We start from the raw sequence: 23,908 nt of genomic DNA, 5'->3' as shown, positions 1-23,908 counted from the left end.
TATCTATTTTTTTTGTGTGTGTGTGGTACGCGGACCTCTCACTGTTGTGGCCTCTCCCATTGCGGAGCACAGGCTCCGGATGCACAGGCTCAGCGGCCATGGCTCACAGGCCCAGCCGCTCCGCGGCATGTGGGATCTTCCCGGACTGGGGCACGAACCCGTGTCCCCTGCATCAGCAGGCGGACTCTCAACCACTGCGCCACCAGGGAAGCCCAGGTTGCTATCTAAATAAGGGGAAAAACAACATTCAGTTAATTGTGGTGCTGACTCTAAGTGTAATAAGTGTTCAGAGAAGGGAGAAGTCAGTGTAGGCTACTAGTGAAACCTGCAAATAGAAGGTGAGGTTAGAAGTAGGTGCTGAAGATACTTTGTATTTGGATGAAGGGAAGAGAGAGCATTTCCGGCAAAGAGAACCAAAGCAAGGGCAGAGACGTGAGAGTGAACCCGTGTGCAGTATTGGAATGCAGCAGTCGGAGCTGATTCTATACTCAGACTCCAATCTAGGGGGTAGTTCAGAGCTTTTCTCCACCTCCACCCCCAAGGACAAAAAGGATTCCAAAGTCACAATAAGGACTCCAGCTAGAATTTCTCATGGGGAGAGGAAAGGAATTATAATAGAAATGGCCTAAGCCAAGTGCTTTGGGGATCTTTTCTTCTTTTTTATGTGATCTTGGGCTCTTTTTCTCTTCAGACCCTTTTTTTTTTTTTTTCCTTTTCGAACTTCTCTGCACCTTGTAGCTGGTGTTGTTAGAGAGGGAAGAAGTGGGGAATGGAGACGTACATGGAGCACATTCGTTAGGCCTGCTACTGAATGTCACTGAAGCATGACTTGTAGTTTACACCTGATCAAGCCCTGTTCTCCGGGTTAGGGAAGTATGGGATTGGCCAAGAGGCCTCAGCCAAGATCAAGGAGTAGACATGTGCCTGGAATGCCCTCTCTGTATATTGTATATACTCCTTGAGGACGGAACGGGATGCCATGGCACAGTTCTGATCCCAGCTCTTTGTTTCCTTGGAAACACTGCTGCAGCATACTTGAGAGAAGAAACCCCCAGAAAAGGGAAAATGAAAATAATAGAAGGGAAGAGGCCTTTTTATAAGGTCAAGATCCCGGAAGAGATGGGAAGAATTGGAGCCCAGAGTATAATTAGAAGGGATATCGGCAAAGGAGAGGAGAAAATTGCCTTCCTGAGTCTGAAGGGAATGCTATGGGAACTGATTGTTCATTTATTTTTCTTTTATATTTATTTAATGGCTAAATGTACCAGGCCTGTGTTACATGCTTGGAATACAGTGGTGGGGTGGTGCAGGTCAGGCTGTTCTCTGCTCTCTTGGAGTTTCCATGCTACATGGAGGTGGACAGGAAACCCACGGACAGTCAGTCTGTAAGGAATTCAGGCACGAGAGTAACAGGGTGGCTGCTTCTGATTGTTGGTTCAGGATGCACCTCTCTGAGGATGTGTACTTAAAAGCTAAGGTGGAAATGATAAGAGACTACCAATATCAAGATCAGGGGAGGAACACCTCAGACAGAGGAAGCAGTCAGTGTGCTCAAAGAACAGATGAAAGGCCCAAGTGGGTGGGTCACGCTTCAGCAGAGGCAGAGTGCTGGGAGCTGGGATGAGAGAGGTAGGCGGGCGCCAGATCACAGAGGGTTTGTATGCCTGGGTAAGAATTTGAACTTCTTAGAAGTTCAAAGGGAAGCCACTAGAGGGTTCTCAGTAGGGGATCATGTGATCGGCTGTTGTGGTGGGAGCAGGTGGGGTGGATAGAAGTGGAGAAATAGGAGGAGGCTCTTATATTCACCCGGGCAAGAGACTAGGATGTGATAGTAGAGGTGGGAAGTGAGCTGATTCTTGATATATTTCAGAGGGAGAGTGTGACGATTTCCTGATTGACATGGGGCTGGAGGTAGACTGCTAAGACAGAGAGAAGACACCAGGATAGCATCTGAGCTTTTCTAGTTGACCAGCTGGGTGGTGGTGGTGCCATTAGTATTGGGGAAGGGAATAGACTCAGTGGGGTGGTGGGAAGGTGGAAGCAAAAGTTCTGCTTTGGCCCTTTCACTTTGAAATGTCTTTAGACATCCAAGTTGTGCCCAGTAGGCAAGAAATGATGGTGACTATGACTGGGGCAGTGATAGTGGAGGTGGGAGAATGATGGAACTGAAGTCTGTAGTTCCTGGTTGGTGATTTAGTTGTGTGTGTGTGTGTGTGTGTGTGTGTGTGTGTGTGTGTGTGTGTGTGTGTGTGTGTGTGTGTGTGGTATATAAAGTATATTGGACTGGATGAGATCATCATGGTCAACGGTCAGCAACCTGCTTCCATGGGTTAAATCTCACCCCCTGCCTGCTTTCATATGGCCCAGGAGCCAAGAATGATTTTTGCATTTTTTAAATGGTTGGAGAAAAATCAAAAGAATTATAATATTTTGGACTCTTGAAAATTATATGAAGTTCAGATTTCAGTGTTCATAAGTAAAGTTTTATTGGAAAGTAGCCACACTTGTTCATTTGTATATTGTCTGGCTGCTTTCACACTACAGGGGCAGAATTGAGTAATTGTGTATGACTCACAAAGCCTAAAATATTTCATATCTGACCCCTGATCTAGGTGCGTAGAAGGAGAAGGTGGCCTAGGGACACATCCCAGTCAATATCAACATTTAAGGGCAGTCAAATGTTGAAGCACGTAAGAGGGAGCTCGATTTTTATGTCTGTTTTCTCAGGTACCTGCCAAAAAGTGACACTGGTGATTAGGGCTTAGAGAATTGAGTAGTTGGGGGTTTAGGGTAAGAAGAACGCATCTACCGTATCTTTTATGAGGTCTAGGGAGACCATGTAATTCGTGAAATAATTCAGACTCCTTGCGTTTGAATAGCTCTTTATCTTTGTAGACTCATCTTGACTGAGACCAGGTAGGTGACGTACACCTTAAGTAACTGTAGTTTTCAGACCATGCTCTGAGAGTAGTATAGAATATTTGGAATCAAGATTGCAATGGAAAATAATGAATATAATATAGACATTAATGCAAAACTGTAGTTTTAGGTTTAAAAGTTATAACTCAACTCAGTGCAGTATTCCTTATAAGGAAATAGAACTTGTAGAATGAATTCTATAGAAAGCCAGAAATTCCCTCTGTCCTTCCATTTGCTTTAAAAATCTTTTAGCTAAGGTAATGGATCAATATATGAGAGCCGAGAGTACACGATTCCAGTTTGTGTACCTGTAAGAATGCACTATTCATCAGTGACTTTGATTCTTTTGTAGGAACATACACTGATAGGTTCAGCAAATTCCCAAGATATCCAACTATGTGGAATGGGAATTCTTCCTGAACATTGCATCATAGACATCACATCAGAAGGCCAGGTTATGCTGACTCCTCAAAAGAACACCAGGTAATGTACTTTAATTAGTGTTAATGTCACAATAATTTTTAAGAGGAAGAAAGTACACTAATTGAGGATGGTATGAGGACGTTTGGCCCTTGTGTGCTTTTACGTTCACTTAAAGAAGATATTCAGTTAGTTACCAAGTCCTTAATATTTAACTTTTTAATATGGCTTAAACCCATCCTTCCTCTCTATACGTACTGCCGTGGCCTTATTTAAGTAAGGTCCCCATCAAATCTTGATTGGAACTCCTGCCAGCGCCCTAATCTTCCTGGTCCACTCACCATACAACCAGATGGCTTTCTACTATTCTTGATGCAAAAATCCCTTACATCCCTCCTGCTTGTCTCCTATTCTTCTGCATCTGCCATTCTTCTGGCCAGCTAACTAACTCCTGTTTGACCTTCAAGGTTAAGTTCTGTCACTGTCTACTTTGGTCTAAAGTAAGGGCCCCCAGTACGTTTTCCTAGTGCACTTTATTGCTTCCTGTTATGTTAATACTTCATACTGTGTTCTTGTGGGCTGTTAGCCTTTATTATCACATTGGACTGTGAGGTCTTTGAAGACAAGGACCTTTCTTTTTTGGTTCTCTATCCTTAGCATGTAATATCAGACTAATAAGTAAGTGCTCAATAAGTAATGAATAAGCATAACATTATACAAATTAAATATTTGTCAGTTTGTTTCCTTCAGCTTTGAAACTGTTATTGCCCTGTTGTGTAACTGTCTATATAACTGTTATAGGTGATGGTTAACTGACGTATTGATCTTCCGAATGTTGATTCATCATTATATCAAAAAAATCATTAATACCATCACTAATTTCATCCATAAAGTCTGGAAATATTTGGAAGCTATCCAGCTCATGGTAAAGGATACAACCGAGAAAGGAAAAAAATAGAGCGTAACCTGGCCCAGCACTCCCAGCTCTGGTGTGCTCTTCTATTAATCTCACAGATACCAACCCCAGGGAAGGTTACTCTGAGGCTATGATGAAATAAGATGAAGCAGGCCACATAATAATTTTGTTTCAGCAGAGATAAAAACCAGGGTCCCTATGCCACACCCAAAATACACAACACCTTCTCTCGGCCAAGTGAGTGGCTGTTTCTTCACCAGTTACAACTTTATCCTCTGGGGATAAGATTTTTGACAAACCCAATCATAGAATTACTCCTGCTCTCTGGCAGCATCCGGTATATACAGACCTCCCACCTCCTTAGACCCTCTCTCAGGATGAGCAGCTGAAGCCCAGTCCTGCAGGAGTCCCCCTGGGCCCCCTCCCTGAGATGTCCCCACGTTTCCTGTGGTGTCTCCTCCCTCTGCGTGAGTAATAAACCCAACTGGTTCAACTACGGGAATATTCCTGGTGGTCTTTGGTTGGAAGACATTGACACAAATTTCCCAAAACTCTAATTTTCACTTGAAAGCTTGACATTTACAATTGGCAACAAATCCTGTCAGCTGTTTTTGTCAAAGCGACAGGCTGGCTTTGTTCGTTTTCAAGAAAATGTCTGCCAGAAAACCACTTTGAGTATGTCTTCTGCTCAAGACAGTTCGCATACTTGGGTATGCATTAGCACAGTGCTTTGTGTGTACTTCTCATTTTGTCACCTGGAATGTTTAAGAAGTTGTGTACTACTCAAGGGTCAAAATTTACTAAAAGTAGTAATTTATTATTTGTAAAAATTTATTTTTTTTAAAAAAAACATTTTATTGGAGTATAGTTGAGTTTTACTGCTTCATCAAGGACCTTTTCAAGTGAAACATTTTTAGAAATTGTGGGTGCGTGGCAGTGAATAATCCAGTGACTACTTATAAATGTTTGGTGCCACTGCTTTCATTTGTGCTGAAACACCAGCAGTTTTACTCTTTGCCAATACAAGCGTAAACATGGTGAAAAAGGGCAGGTTAGTGTTATTATAAAAATAAATTTGATCTTCGGGACCCCATACAGACCACATTTTGAGAACTGTTATTATAGTCGTGCTTTTATTTATTAACTGCTGGAGCTTTAAAAAAATAAGCCTATGTATGTGTTTGCCTTTAATTAAACTCCTCACTGTATTTAAGGAATTCGTGTCATAAAGGCTAAAATCTGCTAATTTTAGTAGGTCCCCTCTTGTCATAACACTATTTTTTTGAGCTCGTGCTTTGAATAATCAGACTGTAGGAGCATAGAGACCAATTACTTTTAGTGCTTAAAGACCCACATGGTAAGTGAAATCTAGATGGAGAGTAAGGTTTTGTGTGTATGCATATACATTAAAAATAAGTGGCGGTACAAAGCCAGGTGAGTGCCTTAGGAACTTAAAGAAACTAAGGTAGTATTAGTTGGAGTGACAGAGGAAGTAGAAACCAAACTGGGCTTTGTGAGACATCAAACTGAGTGAGACTCAGGGTGATAGAGAACGGGAACCCTATTCCAGGTTATAGGACTGGGGTAAGCCTTGCTTTGGAGGAAGAATCAGTCATGTTTAGTGGACAGAAAATAACACCCCTACACCCCCCCTCTTTTTTTTTTTTTTTTTTGCTGGATTTGAGAATTCACTAGAAGTGGGAAAGAAGGAGATAAAGAGGGTTTCCTTTTGCAGGGCCTTTAATGTCAAGTTAAAGAATTTGTCCTTTATCCTATATCTAAGCAGCTTAGTCATTCAGTGGAGAGAGGCACGATGACACTGGTAGTCCAGGAATATCAATCTTATAGTGGTATGTGTAATTTTCTATTTATTCCCTGCCCCTCTAAAATTTTTCCTTAATATCCATCTACCCATCGTTTCTTCTGTTGAACTCTATTGTCAAGATAAGCAGTCAAGTGGATCTTACAAATCTTCTATCTACTGATAGGATAGGGACATTTGTCTGTGCTATAGGAAGTTACAGAAGAGTTTAACATAGGCCTTACTTCTTATTACTGATACTCTAGGTACTTCTGAGTTTAGTTGGTTGATTAGCTCTTTTTATCCATGTAGATTGGACACACTTGTTTTAGTTGTAGTGTACACTGCTACCATCTTTTTATTACTGGCTGCAGTGGTTCCATATTAACCCCTTAATATGCTGTATAACAAATTTAGAGCTTTGAAAGATAGAGGATAATAATCTATGATACTTGGTACCATACGCATTTAAAATAAATCAGCAAAGAAGGAAATACAAGTAATAAAATTCACCAAGGGCGGATTTTATTTTGGAGAATTGATTCTTTTGTTTTTCCTATATTGTATTGGAAAAATTAAAGGAGAGAACATGATAATCATTGTTTACATGTCTGACCTCTTCTCCCCACAGAACATTTGTAAATGGCTCCTCTGTATCCAGTCCTATTCAGCTACACCATGGGGACAGGATATTATGGGGGAACAACCACTTCTTCAGGTACGACATTCATGGCTCTTAAATAGGTAGATTTTTGATGATTATACTCTGAAATAGAAAAGTATATATTAAAAAGTAAACTTAATGCTATAAGTATTCTATGTTGTTTTGTGCACATAAGTATTTATTCACTATACATATGCATTTATTCACTATACATACGCTTGTTCACTATATGATTTGAGCCCAAGGGACACATGAACAAGTACACTCAGGAGAAATACTGTGTTTACTTACATCGTTTTTCCTTTTTATTTTCCAGTGGAAGATGATTGCTATGCCATCTGGTATAAGAATTCATTAATTATTTTCTGACATGCTTGTTTTTTTGTTTCTTTTTTTTATTGGAAAAGTAGTGGTTTTAGTTTCCTTATCCATAAAATAAGGTTAATATTTCATTTAGGAATGCTCTCAGCTGCATGTAATGGCAAACTTGACTATAATGGCTTAAATGGATAGTTCATTTCTCTGACAAAGCAGGAACTCCCAAGGAGGATGGTTATTGGCATTGGCTAAGCCTCTCAAAAGAGTCATGGCAGAAGTCGTGTCATTGTCTTGGCTTTTCCCTGTGGTCTAAAGATGGCCACACCACTCCAGACATCAAGGCAGCACTCAGGCACATGCGAAGAAGACGAGGTTGAAGGGTGGCAGGACTAGCCCTGACTGTGCTGATGAGAAGAAGCAGGAGTCTTCCCAGAGTCCCCAGCAGCCTTCCACTTACGTCTCATTCGCTAGAATTTGCCTCTCAGCTGCAAAGGAGGCTGAGAATGAGTGTCTGACCTGGGACTGCATATTGTTTCCCATACAAAATTGGTGTTGTGTTGGTGAGGACGGACTGGCTAGATAGAGTACAAAGTTAAAATCCTGGTCTGTTCCTCTACCTGTCCCTGGCCCTGTGTTTCATACATCAAGCTTGTGGGCCTTTGCTTGTGGGCCAGTTGCTTTTTTTTTTTTTTTTACGGTACGCGGGCCTCTCACTGTTGTGGCCTCTCCCGTTGCGGAGCACAGGCTCCGGACGCGCAGGCTCAGCGGCCACGGCTCACAGGCCCAGCCGCTTCGCGGCATGTGGGATCTTCCCGGACCAGGGTACGAACCCGTGTCCCCTGCATCGGCAGGCGGACTCTCAACCACTGCGCCACCAGGGAAGCCCCAGTTGCTATTTTGATTGTTGAAAAAAGAGGGGTACAAAGTGTGTGGAAAATATTTTTCATTTTTTTCCTTAAACTTAATCAAGTGTAGATTGCTTGGCTTAGTCTTCAAAGCCTTCACAGTTTGGGTTCAGTTGATCTTTCCACCATTATCTTGCATAACTTTTGCTCTACAAATTTTGTGTATCTCCGTGTAATTTTTAATTTCTCCAGAGGCTATGAGAGTTTCCATTTTTCCTCATGCTGTTCCTCTGTCCTAACGCCCTGCTTTCTCCTCAGCCTTTGAGGCTGGGCTCAGATGACTTCCTATTCTGTCATCCCTTCCTCTTTCAGTCCAGTGTGAGATGGTCCTCAGCTTTTCTCTGACACCTAGCTTGCCACATGGCCTCGTGTCACACTCTCTGTTGTCATTATTTGCGCATGTGCCTGTGTTTTATTTCTACTACTAGAATATAAACTTCTGAGTACAGTAATTGCCTTATATGCACATAGTATCCCCTTGGCATCTAGCAAGTGCCAATATTTAATTAATGCAATGAATAAATGCATATCTTTCTTTAAAAGATAATATTCTTTTTCTCCCCAAGACTTAATTTGCCTAAAAAGAAAAAGAAAGCAGGTGGAGAAGATGAGGAACAAGACACGTCCATGAAGAATGACACCAGTTCTGAGCAGCTGGATGTGGATGGAGACTCGTCCAGTGAGGTGTCCAGCGAAATCAACTTCAATTACGAGTACGCGCAGATGGAGGTAACCATGAAGGCTCTGGGCAGTAACGGTGAGCAGATCTGTTGTGCTTTTTCGAATCTTTCAGAGTTGCTCAACTGTTAGAGTTGTTTACAATGGACACTTTTTAAACGTTAGCAGCAAAGGAAGTCTTCATGTTGTTCTCCGTACTCAATTCTTTTGTGACTTTGGCCTTAATTTATTATGCTTATAAAAACTTGTTTTTTCTTTCTGCCTTGATATACAAATCACTGCAAACTTTGTTCTCATTGATAGAATTTCTCAGGTTTGAGACTTGACTGCCACTGGCTTATTATTGTAATGGATTTCTGGGGCGTTAACTCTGTCTTAGGTTATGTGTAGAACATACAAATAGACCTGCTTTTTTTATATGGAAGATGGTTTGGCATGTATCTGACAGAATAGATAATGCCATCAGTAATTGGAAGTAAGGAAAGTTAACTTTCTATAAGAATCTTACGTTATTAATTAGGATGACAAACAACATAATAATACAGAACATTTAAAGTATATTGTGTTGTGCAGTTAACCTTTTATTATTTGCCTTCAAAAAAAAAACTTGTTTAGATCCCATGCAGTCAATACTGAACAGCCTAGAACAACAGCACGAAGAGGAGAAACGGTCTGCGTTGGAGCGCCAGAGGCTCATGTATGAACATGAACTGGAGCAGCTCCGGAGACGGCTGTCTCCCGAGAAACAAAACTGTCGTAGTTCGGACAGGTTTTCCTTCCACTCACCCAGCGCTCAGCAGCGATTGAGGCAGTGGGCGGAAGAGAGGTAGGTGAGGCACAGGGCCTGTGCCCCCTGTGTAGCATATGCTTGTCACCTGTAACCCACCTGCGTAACATACATAGTGGAAAAATCTAGACCTTACTTTAAAAATGAATTACATTAAAAGAGAGTGTTACAGCTAAGAACCACTTGGCATTGTCTTTCCCCTCCCCACTTTTGGAAAAAAAAAATGGGCATTGTCAATTTATATTGATTTATCTAAAGCTGCCCCTGTTAGGTGCTGCCCCCTTTTCAGTTTGTGTGGCTTTTGGATTTGACTAAACAAGTACGTGTACTTAGAAGTTATACTTTATCATTGTATATTATACTTTAGGTTCTGAAGTGTGGGTAGGTGCTTTTTTTAAAAAAGGAAAAAGAGAAAGGTGGTTTATCAGGTAGGTAAAGCATGGTACCAATGCGATTCAGATTGCAAGTTTGATCTCTATTTGAGCTAATTAGCATTGCACTAAATGTTTTATCCATGGTTACAGATGTATTTAACTAACCTCTTTCTCTTCAGAGTTTGGTCTGCAGACAGGCAGCATCTCTGTCACCTGGAGATTGATAGAAATGTAGCGTTTTGGGTCCCCCACCCCAGACCTACTGAGTCAAAATCTTCAGTTTATCAAGATTCCCAGGTGATTTGTATACACAGTCAAGCTTGCCAAGCCCTAGTCTCTGGCCAGCTTCTTACAGGAGCATGTGCCAGTGCTTGTAACGTAGCCCACATTCAAGTGCGTGCATGGGCCACTGTCGGTGATGTATTCCCTGTGTGCAAAAGACAGTTGTAAAGCTTGGTTCGCAGTTTGGCATTAACGTACTATGCACTGTGTAATATTCTGATGTGCTGCTTTAATGGTTATCTGCCACCACCCCCCTTTTTTTTTTTGAAGAGAAGCAACACTGAATAACAGCCTGATGAGGCTGAGGGAACAAATCGTTAAGGCCAATCTGTTGGTGAGAGAAGCTAGTTACATTGCAGAAGAACTGGATAAACGAACAGAGTATAAAGTAACCCTACAGATTCCAGCTTCCAGCCTCGATGCCAACAGGAAGGTGAGATTGACGTTAATGATAAAAAGCAAAGATATCGCTGGATAAAACGCCTTCACATTTCACCAGGGTTATTTAAACACTGGGGTGGGGGGTTTGCCCTCATCCCCATCCCCAACAGTACCCGTACCCCAAGTGGTTCTTCCCTTCATGCTGGTCCTCTGCCACCCCCACTCAAGTTAGGGATTCACTTTACCTATAGCATGTTATTTTCTACTTGTCAATAGATGGCATGGCACAACTGTCCACTAGTTGTTTCATGTGGATATTCAAGATCACAATTCTCTTTTTTTTGTATAATGTAAGAAACCTAATAAAATGCAGAGGGCAAGTCCCATCAGAGTCTCCTATCCTTGCCATTCAGTTGTTTTCTCGCTTATTTGGGTTCTTTTGTAGCTCTTGATCATGTTAGTACATAATTTTTGATGGATTGGGTAGAATTTTGTATTCAGATATTCGTTTCCCTAGCTGGCTGAATATAAGGTACAAGGGCCTTTGCAGTATGCGAGAGAATGGTAATTTTTGAACTTCAGAATTCTAAAATCCTTGCTTCGTTATGTAAATTCTGTTTCTTTGGAACTGATTATAGGCAAGATGTTAAGGCAACATTGACATCCTTCATAATTCTCCAAAGTTCTAAGTAGACGTATCAGAACAGTTTAAAAAATTTCCGGTAAACCTCAGTTGATTAGATATCTGATAGGTACATCTCTCTGGGGGAGATCTACAGGGGCATTTTTATTTTCTACTTTGTGATTTCAAAACGTTTAAACATTTTTTCTACATTAAAAGCACGTTGCTTTTCTAAGCTAGAAAAACTTAAATGAGTACTATTTTTTTTGAGGTGAAATTCATGTAACATAAAATTAATTAAAGTGAACAATTCAGTGGCATGTAGTACATTCACAGTGTTGTGCAACCAGCATCTCTACCTAGTTCTGTACCGTCTTAATAATAAATTCAAACTATGTATATTTGGAAGTTGGTATCATTTATTGCCTCCAAATGGGTAAATAGGATACTTTTCACAGCTTACTCTTTTAATCATTTGCGTTTTGTATCACTTTAAGATACTTAGCCATTCAGAAATTTTTTAAAATTCAAACATTTGAAAGGTAAAAATTCTTTACCATCCATCCCACAAACTTTCCCTTCCCATTCAGTGCTTATGACTCTCTTCCTACCCACTGATACTCTTTGGTCATATGATGTCCTGAATAAAACATTTTTGACTTCCCTGTAGACATGGTCTACTTTTCTGGGATTTAAGTTTAAATTTAGATTTATACTTAAATTTAAATTTTGACTGCAGTTAGAGAGAAAGAGGTTATATTAAGCTTGTAAGATTTCTGGGAAGTTCTGCACTGAACAGATTAAAGAATGATACAGTTTCCATTTTAGTCGATGACATTTGACTGGTGGGTATAGAATGTTGGGGTTGATGTCTGCGATGCATAGATATCCCTGTGCTTCCCAACGCCACTTTTACTGTCTTCACAGCGAGGCTCTCTCCTTAGTGAACCAGCCATCCAAGTGAGAAGAAAAGGAAAAGGGAAGCAGATTTGGTCTTTGGAAAAACTGGACAACAGGTTATTGGATATGAGAGATCTTTATCAGGAGTGGAAGGAGTGTGAAGAAGATACCCCAGTAAGTTATTTGAGAAAAATTACTTAACTGATAGTCACAGAAGGAACCACTCAAGAATGAGCCTGCCCATTTTAGGGAAGAACTGTTCATTTTACCAAAATATCTTGTTTTATAAATACAATACTTATTTTAATCCTGTCAATTGTTTAGCTAGTCAAGAATTTTAATAACCTATTTTTCTGGCATCTTCTCTTCTCCACATTTGTGTTCTCTGGATTTCTGGTAGAATCTTCTATGTTTGTTCTGGCTTCTGTTGGTGTTAAGTGTATCTGTCTCGCATGGTTTTACTCAGGCCTTATTATCTCTCTTCACATTTCTCAACACATTTTAACGTTGCAGATAACAAAACTACAACTTCTGTTTTTTGAACTGAACATCAGTGGTACCTTAATATTTACACTATTAGGAACATTTTTTGAAGGCGTTTTGATCCTAAAGCAGGTGCCATAGATCTGAACTCTGGTACTCCCTCCTCACGTTTCAGGTTTGCTCATTTAGGTCAGCCGTGTGCTTGTACCTATTTAAAATAGAAGTATGAATTATGTATATTTTTTACATATTTTCAACACTGCTGGTCCTAGGGCCCCATAGAATTGTTTACTTCCTTAGCCTCTTGTTTTGTAAAAATGTTCGTCAATAAAAATGACTTCTTATAGTTAGATGACATTTTTTCCTTAAAACATTTTTTTCCATTTTCTTCTGTATTCCTCTCCTATTTCAACTTAGAAATGAAGTAACATTAACAACAAATAACAAGCAAACCACACTCTTGTAAGGGGGTCACCTCTCATTAGCAGCAGCGTGTCTAATGATTTGGTAGGAACAGGTGGAATAGATGTGAATGAAAAATAGAGTACTTTTGTACACTCTGCTGATTTTTCTAGTCAGTGTATGCTTTCTCTATTTTCACAGCAAGATTTCCATGTAAGGGAGAAGAAATGATGAAAGTAATGATGTGTTATTGGGATTGCTTTCTCATGGGTGAAGGGTGCTGACCACCATTCTAAGTGGGAATGAGGTAGAGTGTGTGTGCGTGCGTGTGTGTGTGCATGCAGTACAATGCTATACTTCGGCTAAGTTTAATGACTTTATTAGACTGCATCAAAAAGTGGTAGGTTGAATTCGTTTATTTTAAGAGATTTTCTGAAGCTGTACGTTTCAAATCTCTTTAAAGGTGATACGGTCTTACTTCAAGCGTGCAGATCCGTTCTATGATGAGCAGGAAAATCACAGTCTCATTGGGGTGGCTAATGTCTTCCTGGAGTCCCTCTTCTATGATGCAAAGTTACAATATGCTGTTCCAATCATCAACCAGAAAGGAGAGGTTAGTTTTCTCCTCGTGTCTTGTGTCCCACAGAGAACAGTTCAAGAAACAGCAGGGTAGTGATAGTAAATTGTCATAATTTTTCGTCAATAACAACAAGCATTATCTATGTGTATTATTAATATCTGTGTTTCCATACTGCTGGATGGTGATTATTCCAAATAGATACTTTGAGGAAAAGTAACTGGTAGAACCTGTTATACCACTAAGCTAACCACTTGACTCAACAACAGAGGAAAGAACAAAATCTGGAGAAAGGATCTGCTTTTGTCCCCACTGCTGTAGGTGGCAGGCCGGCTGCACGTAGAGGTGATGCGCATTAGTGGTGACATCGGGGAGAGAATTGCGGGAGGTGATGATGCTGCGGATGCGTCCTTTGATAAGGAGACCCAGGAGAACAAACTCGTGTGCATGGTAAGGCCCACTTTCCTTTAGAAGTAGTAGAAGTGTAGCTGGTTCTGAGGATTGTGGGTATTTAGACAGTAAATACCGTGTCCTTTTTCAAATTTTGAAAATATCTGTCTCTAAATAAATCTTTAGTATTTAGTGTTCTAGAGACCGTATTTCATCACATTTTCCTGACATTCCAGGTAGCCAGGTATTTCCACTGCCTTCTTCTGTGACCCCTTGGATAAGTCACCTCTTTCTTTTGGGCTGTTCTGCTCTGAAATTATGTGAATTTGAGTTTATCTGAACTCACACAGGTTGCCTCCTCCTTTTGGGCCTCTTCTGATGCTGCAGGCGTGTCCCAGCCCTGGCGCTATTGCTAGGCAGCCGCCTAGGCCACTCTTCACACGGTCTTCCCGTGTTTCTTGTCTCCTCTTCAGGAGCATGCCTTTGCTCGTGCTGCCCCATCCTGTCCTTGCCCCAGACCCTTTCCCCTCTGCTCTTCCCATGCACGCTGTTCCTGAACTGTGTGTTGAGTATTGTCTGTGAGACACTGTGCCAGGCGCTGGGAATATGCAGATGAGTAAGGCAGGACTCCTGCTGTCTAGGGAGCAACCTGTGTAGTTGGTATGCACCTTTGGGGGACGCAGAGGTAAACAGAGGACTCCAGTATTGTGTGACCCGTGTGCTCTGAGAGGGGTAGATAGGAGTTGTTCTGGGACACAGCGTAGGGGTCATCAATGAATGAACATAGTGAGGTCTGAGGGATATTTCTGGAGAGATGAGACTCAGAGTGAACTTGAAGGAGAGCATGTTATGTAAAGCTGTCCTCTCCCTAGGGGGCTGTGGTATCGTCACGGGTGGTTGCTGGGCACGTGTTAGGTCAGCACAGGTAGGGCCGCCTCTTCACTCATTACGACAAGGAGAACATCCCATCGTGCATTTCCAGGCACACTCTGGTGGGCCAGGGTGCCATGGGTTGAGAATCACCCAGGAACCACTTTAAAGGTTTTTGAAGACAAGAGATCAGCAAGGGGCTTAGACACTGTGTGTGAGTGAGGAGGCCATTAAAAGGTGAGGCCAGGAAGCCCACGCTTCACTCTGATTTCATAGTCTATCCTAGGTCCAGGCTTGTAGCTCAGGAAATACTTCTAGAATTGAGTTTCGTTTTGAAAGGAGTAAGTTAGGCATCAGCTACAGGTATGGGGCAGCTCAAGCTGTTAGAGTTGGGCCACTTCCGTAGGTCTTTGCATATATTTAGGAGGCCTCAATTAGTAATTGACAGTCCATTGCTTCCGTGTGAGGGGGAAGTATTCTTAATTCACTAAAAGGTGAGTCTTTGTACTGTACTCGATTTCAGAACATTTCCTTTGAGGTTATATGATTATCAAAGATGGGGAGATATAGCCTTGCTGACTCATAATGGCCCGCTTTAAAGGGGATGGACCAGAAATGCAACCTGTGTGAAAGTTACCATTAGTGAAGTAACATAGGAGGGTACTGTCTCACTTGGGAAATGTATCTTTGTCACTGGGTAACTTAGGCTTTTTTTTTTTTTTTTAATGAAGTTAAAATGTATTAAGATTTTTTATGGAAGATATCAAACACATAGAAAAGTAGGAGAGTGTCATTGACCCCCATTCATCCTCCCTCGACTATCAACTCATGGTCAGTCTTGTTTCGTCATATACACAAGCTGCTTCTCCGCTGTCCCCTTCCCTTGGATTATTTTGAAGCAATCCCAGACATCATATTTCTTCAAGAATAGTTTAGTATATGTATCTCCCAAAGAAGAGGACTTTTAAAAAACCAACCTAGCCAGGATATCATGATCAAGAATGAATACTTTTTTAACATCATGAAATATCCAGTCAGTTTCCCTGGTCGTCTTGGTGTCTTCAGTCTATTTTATATTTTAATCTTTAGGCTCTGGCCCTTATGCTTGCTCCCTCCTGCTTGACCTCTCTCTCTCTCTCTCACCCTGCAATTTGTTTATTGTAGAAACTGCATTGTCATCATGTGTTTTCTCATAGTCTGGATTTTTCTGATTGGTCTTATTTACTGTGTTAAGGTGTATTTGCTGTAAATTGGGAGTTAGATATAAAGGTGACCTATGGGGAAGGGGAGGGGCGAGATCCTTTACAGGGTGAGGTGTCTTCCATCAGAAGGCACATCATGTCTGGTTCTCTTTTGGGGATGTTAGCAATCGTTGATGGTTATTACCTAGGTATTTCATTAGGAGTTAGAAAAAATAATTCTATCATCCCTTCATTTATTAGCTGGAATTCTGTAGAGTGAATCTTCCTACTGTCAACTATTTTGCTATTCAGAGGTACAATTTGTATCTAAAAGGCGGGGTGAATGCTCCATTCTCTCCCTTTATTCACTAGTTTTCAAAATAATGGATTGGTCTTCCTACTACTATGCAGAAGCGACAAGTGAGGTTTTTTTGGTTTGGTCTTCGTATCATTATGAACTCTTGGATTTAAATATACTTGGTGTGTTTTGATCCATTGTATTTATTACCTATATCGAAGCTCAGACGATCCCATCTTTGGCCCGTGGAGGCCTCTTCGGGTGGCTCTTGAGTCCTTTGATACAACCCTAACCCTCATAGACTGTGCCAGCTTTCCTGCTCTGGTGTGACGCAGACTGTACATTCCTTGTCCCAGACCGTTTCTCCAAGGAACTGGATTCCTTTCAGTGGGGAGTGGTTTTTAGACACCATATTCTGAGTGTGTAATAGCCTTTTGTGTAAAAGGAGGAAGACAAATAAACTGTATGGTAATAAAATATTGGTGGGGAAAAAAACAAAAGATACCAGTTTGGGGACACTTAAGATATCACAGGTGATGAGTATCACTGGCCCTTAAAAGAAGACTAGATTTATTTTTCTGTGATGAAAAAAAGTATGCACATATTAACATATTGATCATTTTAATTACATTAAATAAAATTAGTATATTTTAAAACTGCGAACAACATCAGTGTCTCCCAACATTTCTGGGCTGTAGGTCTTGAGCAGTGGCAAGTTGAAGTCTGTGGTATTCTGACACCTGGTGGTGATTTTGGTTTCTTCATGCAAAAACTTAAACCTATGTTCTAGATCATTCCTGATATTCTTTATTCCTGCAGTCTCATTCCTGAGGAGTTGCCTATAGGGGAGAGTTCAGCATATGAAACCTTGCTTTCTTATTTATTTCAATCTTAAAATTGAGGTTGATTTCTAAGAAAGAAAATTAGCTTTCAGTTGGAATTCAGTCACAGAGAAGTATGTATTGAACATCCATCCACGTAATGCCTGGTAGTGATTTCATTCATTGTATTTCATTGGTATGGTTAGTCCTCACACATCTATCATTAGGTAGCTATCCTGTTTTCCAGAGGAGAAAAACTAAGCCTAAGAATTTAAGTAACTTGCTCATAAACAGAAGCTAATAAGTGGCAGAAATTTTTATTTAGATCTTTGTACTCCAGAATATTGCAATATTCCCAAATACCACATTGCCTCATCTTAAAGAATATAATAAGCATGTTAAACACTTAATGAAAAGGGGATGGTTTTTAAAATTTAATGAAAAATTAATTGCTGAATACTAATTACTCTGTTTGGTTTGGACAAATAAAATGTGTTAGTCAATCTGTCTTTCATAGCCTGGCAATTGCTATCTAGATGTTTCAAACTCTATGCCATCACAGGAAAAAGTGAATAATAGCAGGAGTGCCCATCTGTTGCTTACCCATTATAGAAGAAAATAGTCGTCTGCTTTGCATGATTTCCTGTGTCATTATTAATACTTCGTTAAACAGTAAGAGCATTTGTGGTTGCTAAACTATGTAAACTTCTGCCACATACTCAAATCTGTTTTTGTTAATTTTATGTACTGGAGGTTTAGAGTGCGTCATACAACATGTAAGAAGCGACCAGGTTAAGAGCGTGATCAATGATCAGTGTGCAGTCTCATGAAGGTTGGCCTCATGGATTATGAAATCAGAATATAGCTTAGTTAATTTTAGGACTTAGTTTCCTCCACAACTTATCACAAAAGTCCAAGTTAAAAATCAACCTGACACTGCCTGCCAAAAGAAATAGTTAGACTATTGGCTGCTTTAAAATCTGTTATAGGCGTTTCTTCTGGGGGCGTTTGGGTCTGATGAAACACATACTTCTGTAATCGTACGTAGTTATCACAAAACCCCACACCCCAGCAGTCCAGGGCACATTTCTTTTGATCTGGCCCTCCTCCCTGAATCTGCACGGAGAAGGCATCGCACACATCGCTGCAGAGAATGGTCAGCAGTCACCATCTTTTGTCTCCTCCGTTCACCCCTCCAGATCTTCAGAGTATACATTCCTGATGCTTTTAAAGTTTTCCAAAAACGCTCTAGTAGCAAGTAACATTCCAATTGAGAACCTTGTTCTTTTTTATACATTAAAATATCAAATAAATGGTTTTTTTCCCTTTTCTGAATATTTACTGCTTACTGGTATGCACACTGTTTTCATTCTTCATTCATCATTCTTAACAATCTTGTGTCCTTGGGCCGTATTATCCATAGTTGGCCGAGTTTGTATGATTCAATGGTGCTGATGTTTGAGAACATTCTTCTTCCGAAGATGATGATGATGATGATATAAAAAACTAGAATTTTAAATGTTCTTCATCAGCCTGTAAATGCTTTAAAATGTCCACTTGTATATAGTCAAGTTACTGATACCTTGTGTCAACCTCTCACTAAATATGACATTTCACAGATGCAAAAATACAGCCCAGGTTGAATGAGATTTGGTCAACGTAAACCAACTGTTAGTGACACAGTCAGGACTAGAGCCTGTGTCTCTGACTCAAAGTACTTCTTGAAACTTTCTGAGTTAAAAACAGTCTCCCTTTTCCTTCAGGTTAAACTCCTTCAAGCCACTGGCTTGCCACAGCATCTGTCCCACTTTGTATTCTGCAAATACAACTTCTGGGATCAACAGGAGCCGGTAATTGTTGCACCCGAGGTGGATACCTCATCCTCTCCTGTCATCAAGGAACCTCAGTGCATGGTTGTCTTTGATCATTGCAGTGTAAGTGTGTTTTCCAGACTGGGGCAGCCTTTAATTACTCAGGTCAAAACAAAAAGCAGCCCATATTTTGTTGAGTAATTTGGTACCAGTCTGTGTCTTGGATCAGTTTCTTAGAGTGGGGTTGGAGTCAAAGATTAAAGTGCCATCAACATACTGTATGTACATGTTAAACTTACACAACGTTATATGTCAATTATATCGCTGTAAACCTGGGGGAAAAAGCAAAACTATAGTGTCAGTGCATGTAACTCCTCCAGCATCAAAAGTTAACTTTTGTGTGACTATATATACGTACATACGTCTACCCTTCTCCAAAGGAATCCATGTTTTATATGAGTTACTGGAGAAACTGTCATCTGGGAAGGTTAGGAAACCAGTGTTTTAGAGAAAGTGAAGATAGAAGAGAGACAAGAACTAGCATTGTGGAGCCCCTAACGCTCTGTTCAGCACTTTGTGATTCTTTCATTTGCTCTTTCCCACAGTTGCATTTGATGACAGTGCTTTTTTTAGCTGAAGAAGTCGGTTCAGAGGTCATTTGCCCATGGCTAGTAACTAGCAGAGCCGCGACTGTCAGATTCTAGATTCTCTTTTTCTACTTTATCTCACTTGAGCCATCTCATTTTTTTTTTTCCGAGAGAGGTCTCTTTCTAATCTGTTTAAAACAGAAATACTTTTGTTGTGCTAAAGATCAAGAACGAGAGAGAGAGATTCTATGACTTTTTAAAATAAACTTTTTTAGAGCTTAATCCTGATTATTGCAAGAGGCTGTTTTACATCTATCTTACAAAGATGGACAGATAGGAGAATTTTTTTAAAATAGGTGATTATTTGCACTGATGATCAGTATTTATTTCCTTTCTCTCTCATTATTGGAGATAGTTAACTTCCTAAAAACTGGAAAAAATTGTTTTTCCAACACACTGCTGCCTTACTGGATGTAATAACTTTTATATCAAGATGTAGATCATTGTTGTCATTCTTAATATAATTATTTATACTTTCAAAAATAGCTCCCAAAATATTGCTAACAAAATAGAAGACAGTGCTGGTCTTTCACAATAGATTTTCAAGGTGAAAAGTTTTTTAAAAATCAGAGTTAAGAACCTTGGGCCATCTGAGCATTCATTATGGGTGTTGGATGACAGTTTTGTCCTATGGCTAAAACATTCTATTTCTCTTCTCCATAATGAAGTGAGGATATGTCAGGTGTAAGTAATGGTAAGGTCACCAGAAGGTGTTTTCTTCTTCTGTACTTACTTCCTTTCAGGAATTTTCTGTTGGCATCACTGAAGACTTTATCGAGCATCTTTCAGAAGGGGCTTTGGCAATTGAAGTCTATGGCCATAAGATGAATGATCCTCGGAAAAACCCAACCCTGTGGGATTTGGGGATTATCCAAGCAAAAACACGCAGTCTTCGGGACAGGTGAATTTTAGATATCCATCTGATTCCATTTATAATTTTAAAAAATTGCTAGAGATTAATATTACCATTTATAAAGGTTACCCCTTCCTGAGCATTACCAGTATTCCAGTAATAGCCGGTGTCATGTCCACGGTATTAACAGCACAGTTAAACTTCCTTGGAGGAGTGAACTTTGGAGAGTGATGGGAAGAAGTTAAGAAATAGGTAGTTAAGAATAAAGTGTGAAATGAATTTTTGGAGAATAGGTTGCTTATCATTATGAAATACTTCTAATTAATCATCTGTAGAGAAAATGGATCAAGATATACTCTGGAATTCAGGTTTACTTTTTTTAAAAAATAAATTTATTTATTTATTTTTGGCTGTGTTGGGTCTTCGTTACTGCGTGCGGGCTTTCTCTAGTTGTGGTGAGCGGGGGCTACTCTTCGTTGCGGTGTGCGGGCTTCTCATTGCGGTGGCCTCCTTTGTTGTGGAGCACTGGCTCGGCACGCGGACTTCAGTAGTTGTGGCACTCAGGCTCAGTAGTTGTGGCGCACGGGCTTAGTTGCTCCGCAGCATGTGGGATCCTCCTGGACCAGGGCTCGAACCTGTGTCCCCTGCATTGGCAGGTGGACTCTTAACCACTGCGCCACCAGAGAAGTCCCTTACTTATTCTATCTTTAGCTCAAAGTTCTTTTCAAGCAGCATTAATCATGGAAGGAGGAAGGCTTACTTGTTGACCAGGATTTTAAACAGAAGAGTTAAAAGGAAAAGACTGAAAGAACATATATTTGTACTGCATCTAATTATAGATGAGAAGCAATTTTTCTTCTTTTTTTTGTATTTAGAAAGTTTTACCAAATGCCAAATTAGACATTGGGATTTTTTTTCTTGATTCTCTTATTGACCTCAACAGAGGTACTTGTCAAGTCACTAAAGCATACAGCACTACCTTTGTGTATGAAGAGATAATCACTGCAACTTACTTCTGATAACAATGTTTACATTTTTGAATAACCACTTTGAAATAGATTTGTAATTATCATACCTTTTTGAATGAAATAAAGGCATCATTTTTAGTTCTGATGTTGTTTGTTGAACTTTGCTTTTAATTACATTTGCCAGTATGTATTTGTGTATTACTCACTGAACTACAGATAATTCTACTGAGTTATTCTGTTTGGAGGTTATTTTCATTGTTAATTCTCATGTGTAGGATCCTAAGCTGCCTGTATTGAAATAGAAATGTATGATTTTCCAAGAACTTCAACTATTTCCTAGATGGAGCGAAGTCACCAGGAAAGTGGAATTCTGGGTTCAAATCTTGGAACAGAATGAGAATGGTGAATACTGCCCTGTAGAGGTAATTCCTGCAAAGGATGTGCCAACAGGTGGAATCTTCCAACTCCGGCAGGTAATGAAATTTTTAATGTTAACATTGAATTCTTTGGTGTTGTAAAGGTTAATATTGGATTCCTTTTAGCAGAAACATCAGGGATAATGAAATCTAGATTGGCCAAGACCATTTATTATATTAAAGTTTTCTCTCACTTCATGTGTATTTTCTTTCATTTTCAAAAATAAAGCTGTTTACAGTATTTAAAACCAGCTTCTGTGAAGTTTAAGTAAGAAAAAGGTAAGCTTTGGGGACTCCCCTGGTGGCACAGTGGATAAGACTTGCGCTCCCAGTGCACAGGGGTTCCGGGTTCGATCCCTGGTCAAGGGAACTAGATCCCACATGCATGCCGCAACTAAGGAGCCAGCAAGCCACAACTAAGGAGCCCACCTGCTGCAACTAAGACCCAGTGCGACCAAATAAATAAATATTTTTTTTAAAAAAGAAAAAGATAAGCTTTAACGTGACTTAGAATTGAACTGTAGGAAATAAAACAAACGTATCAAGCAGCATTAGAACATTTATAAAGACAAGGAGAGGCCATGTGACATGGCAGAAAGAACAAGCACTTCAGAGTCTAACATTCTGGGGTTTGGTTCTGGCTGTCCCATGGCCTAGCTGTATATCCGTGAGCAAGTTCAGTTACCTCCCGGAACCTTTCCTCAGGTGTAAAGTGGAGGGGGTGATGACACCAACTTTGTAGGGTTATTGTGAGGATTAGAAATACTGTATATGGAGCCCAGTGCTTGATACATGGGAGATGAGAAGTGTTCTTCCCTCTGATACCCACCAGTTCTCTGCTTCTCTGCAGGCACCAACTGGGTGTCTTGTAATTCAGTTCAGTTTGGACCCTAACTACCCAGAGCGAGCATCAACTGCACAGGTTTAAGGGCCCAGACTTACACAGGACTGCCCTCACTTCAGACGCCAGCTGCAAGTATCAGGGCCCCAGGTCACCCACATTTCTGTCCGACTTGGCTACAGTTGAGGGTTCCCGCAACTCTCAGGTTTCATAGTTTGCTGGAATGACTCACAAAACTCAGGAAAGCCCTTTGCTTACTGTTACCAGTTTACTGTAAAAGATACAACTCAGGAACAGCCAAGCGGAAGAGCTGCATGGGGTAAGGTGTGGAGGAAGGATGAGGAGCTCCCGTGTCCTCTCCGGCTGTGCCGGCTTCCCAGCACCTGACCTGTTCACCAGCCAGGAAGCTCTAACCCCATCGTTAGTAGGTTTTTATGGATGTTCCGTTTCGTAGGCATGGTGGATGACAGCATTGGCCTTTGGTGATTAACCCCATCTCTAGCCCCTTTTTTCTCTCTCCCTGAGGTTTTGGCGTAGGGCTGAAAGTTCCAACCTTCTGATCAAGGCTTGGTCTTCCTGGCAACCAGCCCCAATCCTGAAGCCCCCTAGGGATCTGCCTAGAGTCACCAAATGAAGAGTCACATCGTTAAAAGACGCACCTATCACCTTTATCATTAAGGAAATTCCAAGAGTTTTAGGAGCTCTGTGCCAGGAACTGAGGACAAGGACCAAATATCTTTTCTGTCTTACTTAACATAGGACACGTTAAGTCAATGCAGCTATAGGTAGATGTGAATACCTGCCAGAAACCAGTACAGCAGAGACACGTGTGGGACTTGTCCCTTAGCCCCAGACAGAGGTGATCTGTAGTATCTGTGCTGCAAATTAAAGATGAGAGAGAGTATCTTAATAGAATTTACATGTAAGACTTAGAAATACTCTTGTTTGCTATTCTTTACATGAAGTCAACATTTAGTAGAATATTATTGCCTGTGATAGTTTCCATACTTTAAAACAATAGTAAAATATTAGAATGGCTCAAGAAAATGAATGTTGAAATCATTCAAAGCAAAATATGAGAAAAGGTTAAAGGAAAAAGAAAGTTGGCTTAAATAAGTTTCTGAATGTCTCAGGAGGAGGAAAATGATAAGCGCTTGTTCTCTGACCCTAGCAAATGAATTTTAGCAAATCCATTCATGTATAGACAAGGCACTAAAAGCAAAAGGAAATTAGTTTAAATTATAGTGTGAGATATATACATAAAATAGGATTCCTAAGGGTGTGAAGAGCATCTTTTCCTGAACATCTGTTAAAACTATATATATCCTCTTTGGATGCCTTAGAAATTCTTCATCTCCCAGAAGGCAAGACCAGATAATTTTC

At 40.4% G+C, this 23,908-nt stretch overlaps 1 protein-coding gene across 1 annotated transcript in view; it reads left to right on the top strand.

The window, feature by feature from the left end:
* The window catches only part of KIF13B (kinesin family member 13B), a gene marked incomplete at its 3' end in the record, with an annotated part of 184,320 nt that overhangs the window by 97,842 nt on the left and 62,570 nt on the right, over positions 1-23,908 (top strand). The window contains exons 14-24 of the mRNA XM_079705977.1: positions 3,272-3,402; positions 6,688-6,774; positions 8,510-8,700; positions 9,237-9,447; positions 10,335-10,497; positions 11,995-12,141; positions 13,316-13,465; positions 13,751-13,879; positions 18,753-18,923; positions 20,191-20,348; positions 21,609-21,741. Coding sequence (XP_079562103.1) covers positions 3,272-3,402; positions 6,688-6,774; positions 8,510-8,700; positions 9,237-9,447; positions 10,335-10,497; positions 11,995-12,141; positions 13,316-13,465; positions 13,751-13,879; positions 18,753-18,923; positions 20,191-20,348; positions 21,609-21,741 — 1,671 coding nt within the window. The remainder of the gene's footprint in view (positions 1-3,271; positions 3,403-6,687; positions 6,775-8,509; positions 8,701-9,236; positions 9,448-10,334; positions 10,498-11,994; positions 12,142-13,315; positions 13,466-13,750; positions 13,880-18,752; positions 18,924-20,190; positions 20,349-21,608; positions 21,742-23,908) is intronic.

The sequence above is a fragment of the Hyperoodon ampullatus genome, assembly GCF_949752795.1.
Source record: "Hyperoodon ampullatus genome assembly, chromosome: 6".
In the NCBI taxonomy this organism is placed as follows: domain Eukaryota; kingdom Metazoa; phylum Chordata; class Mammalia; order Artiodactyla; family Ziphiidae; genus Hyperoodon; species Hyperoodon ampullatus.
Note: the sequence above shows the minus strand (reverse complement) of the source record. Positions and strands in the feature narration are given on the sequence as shown.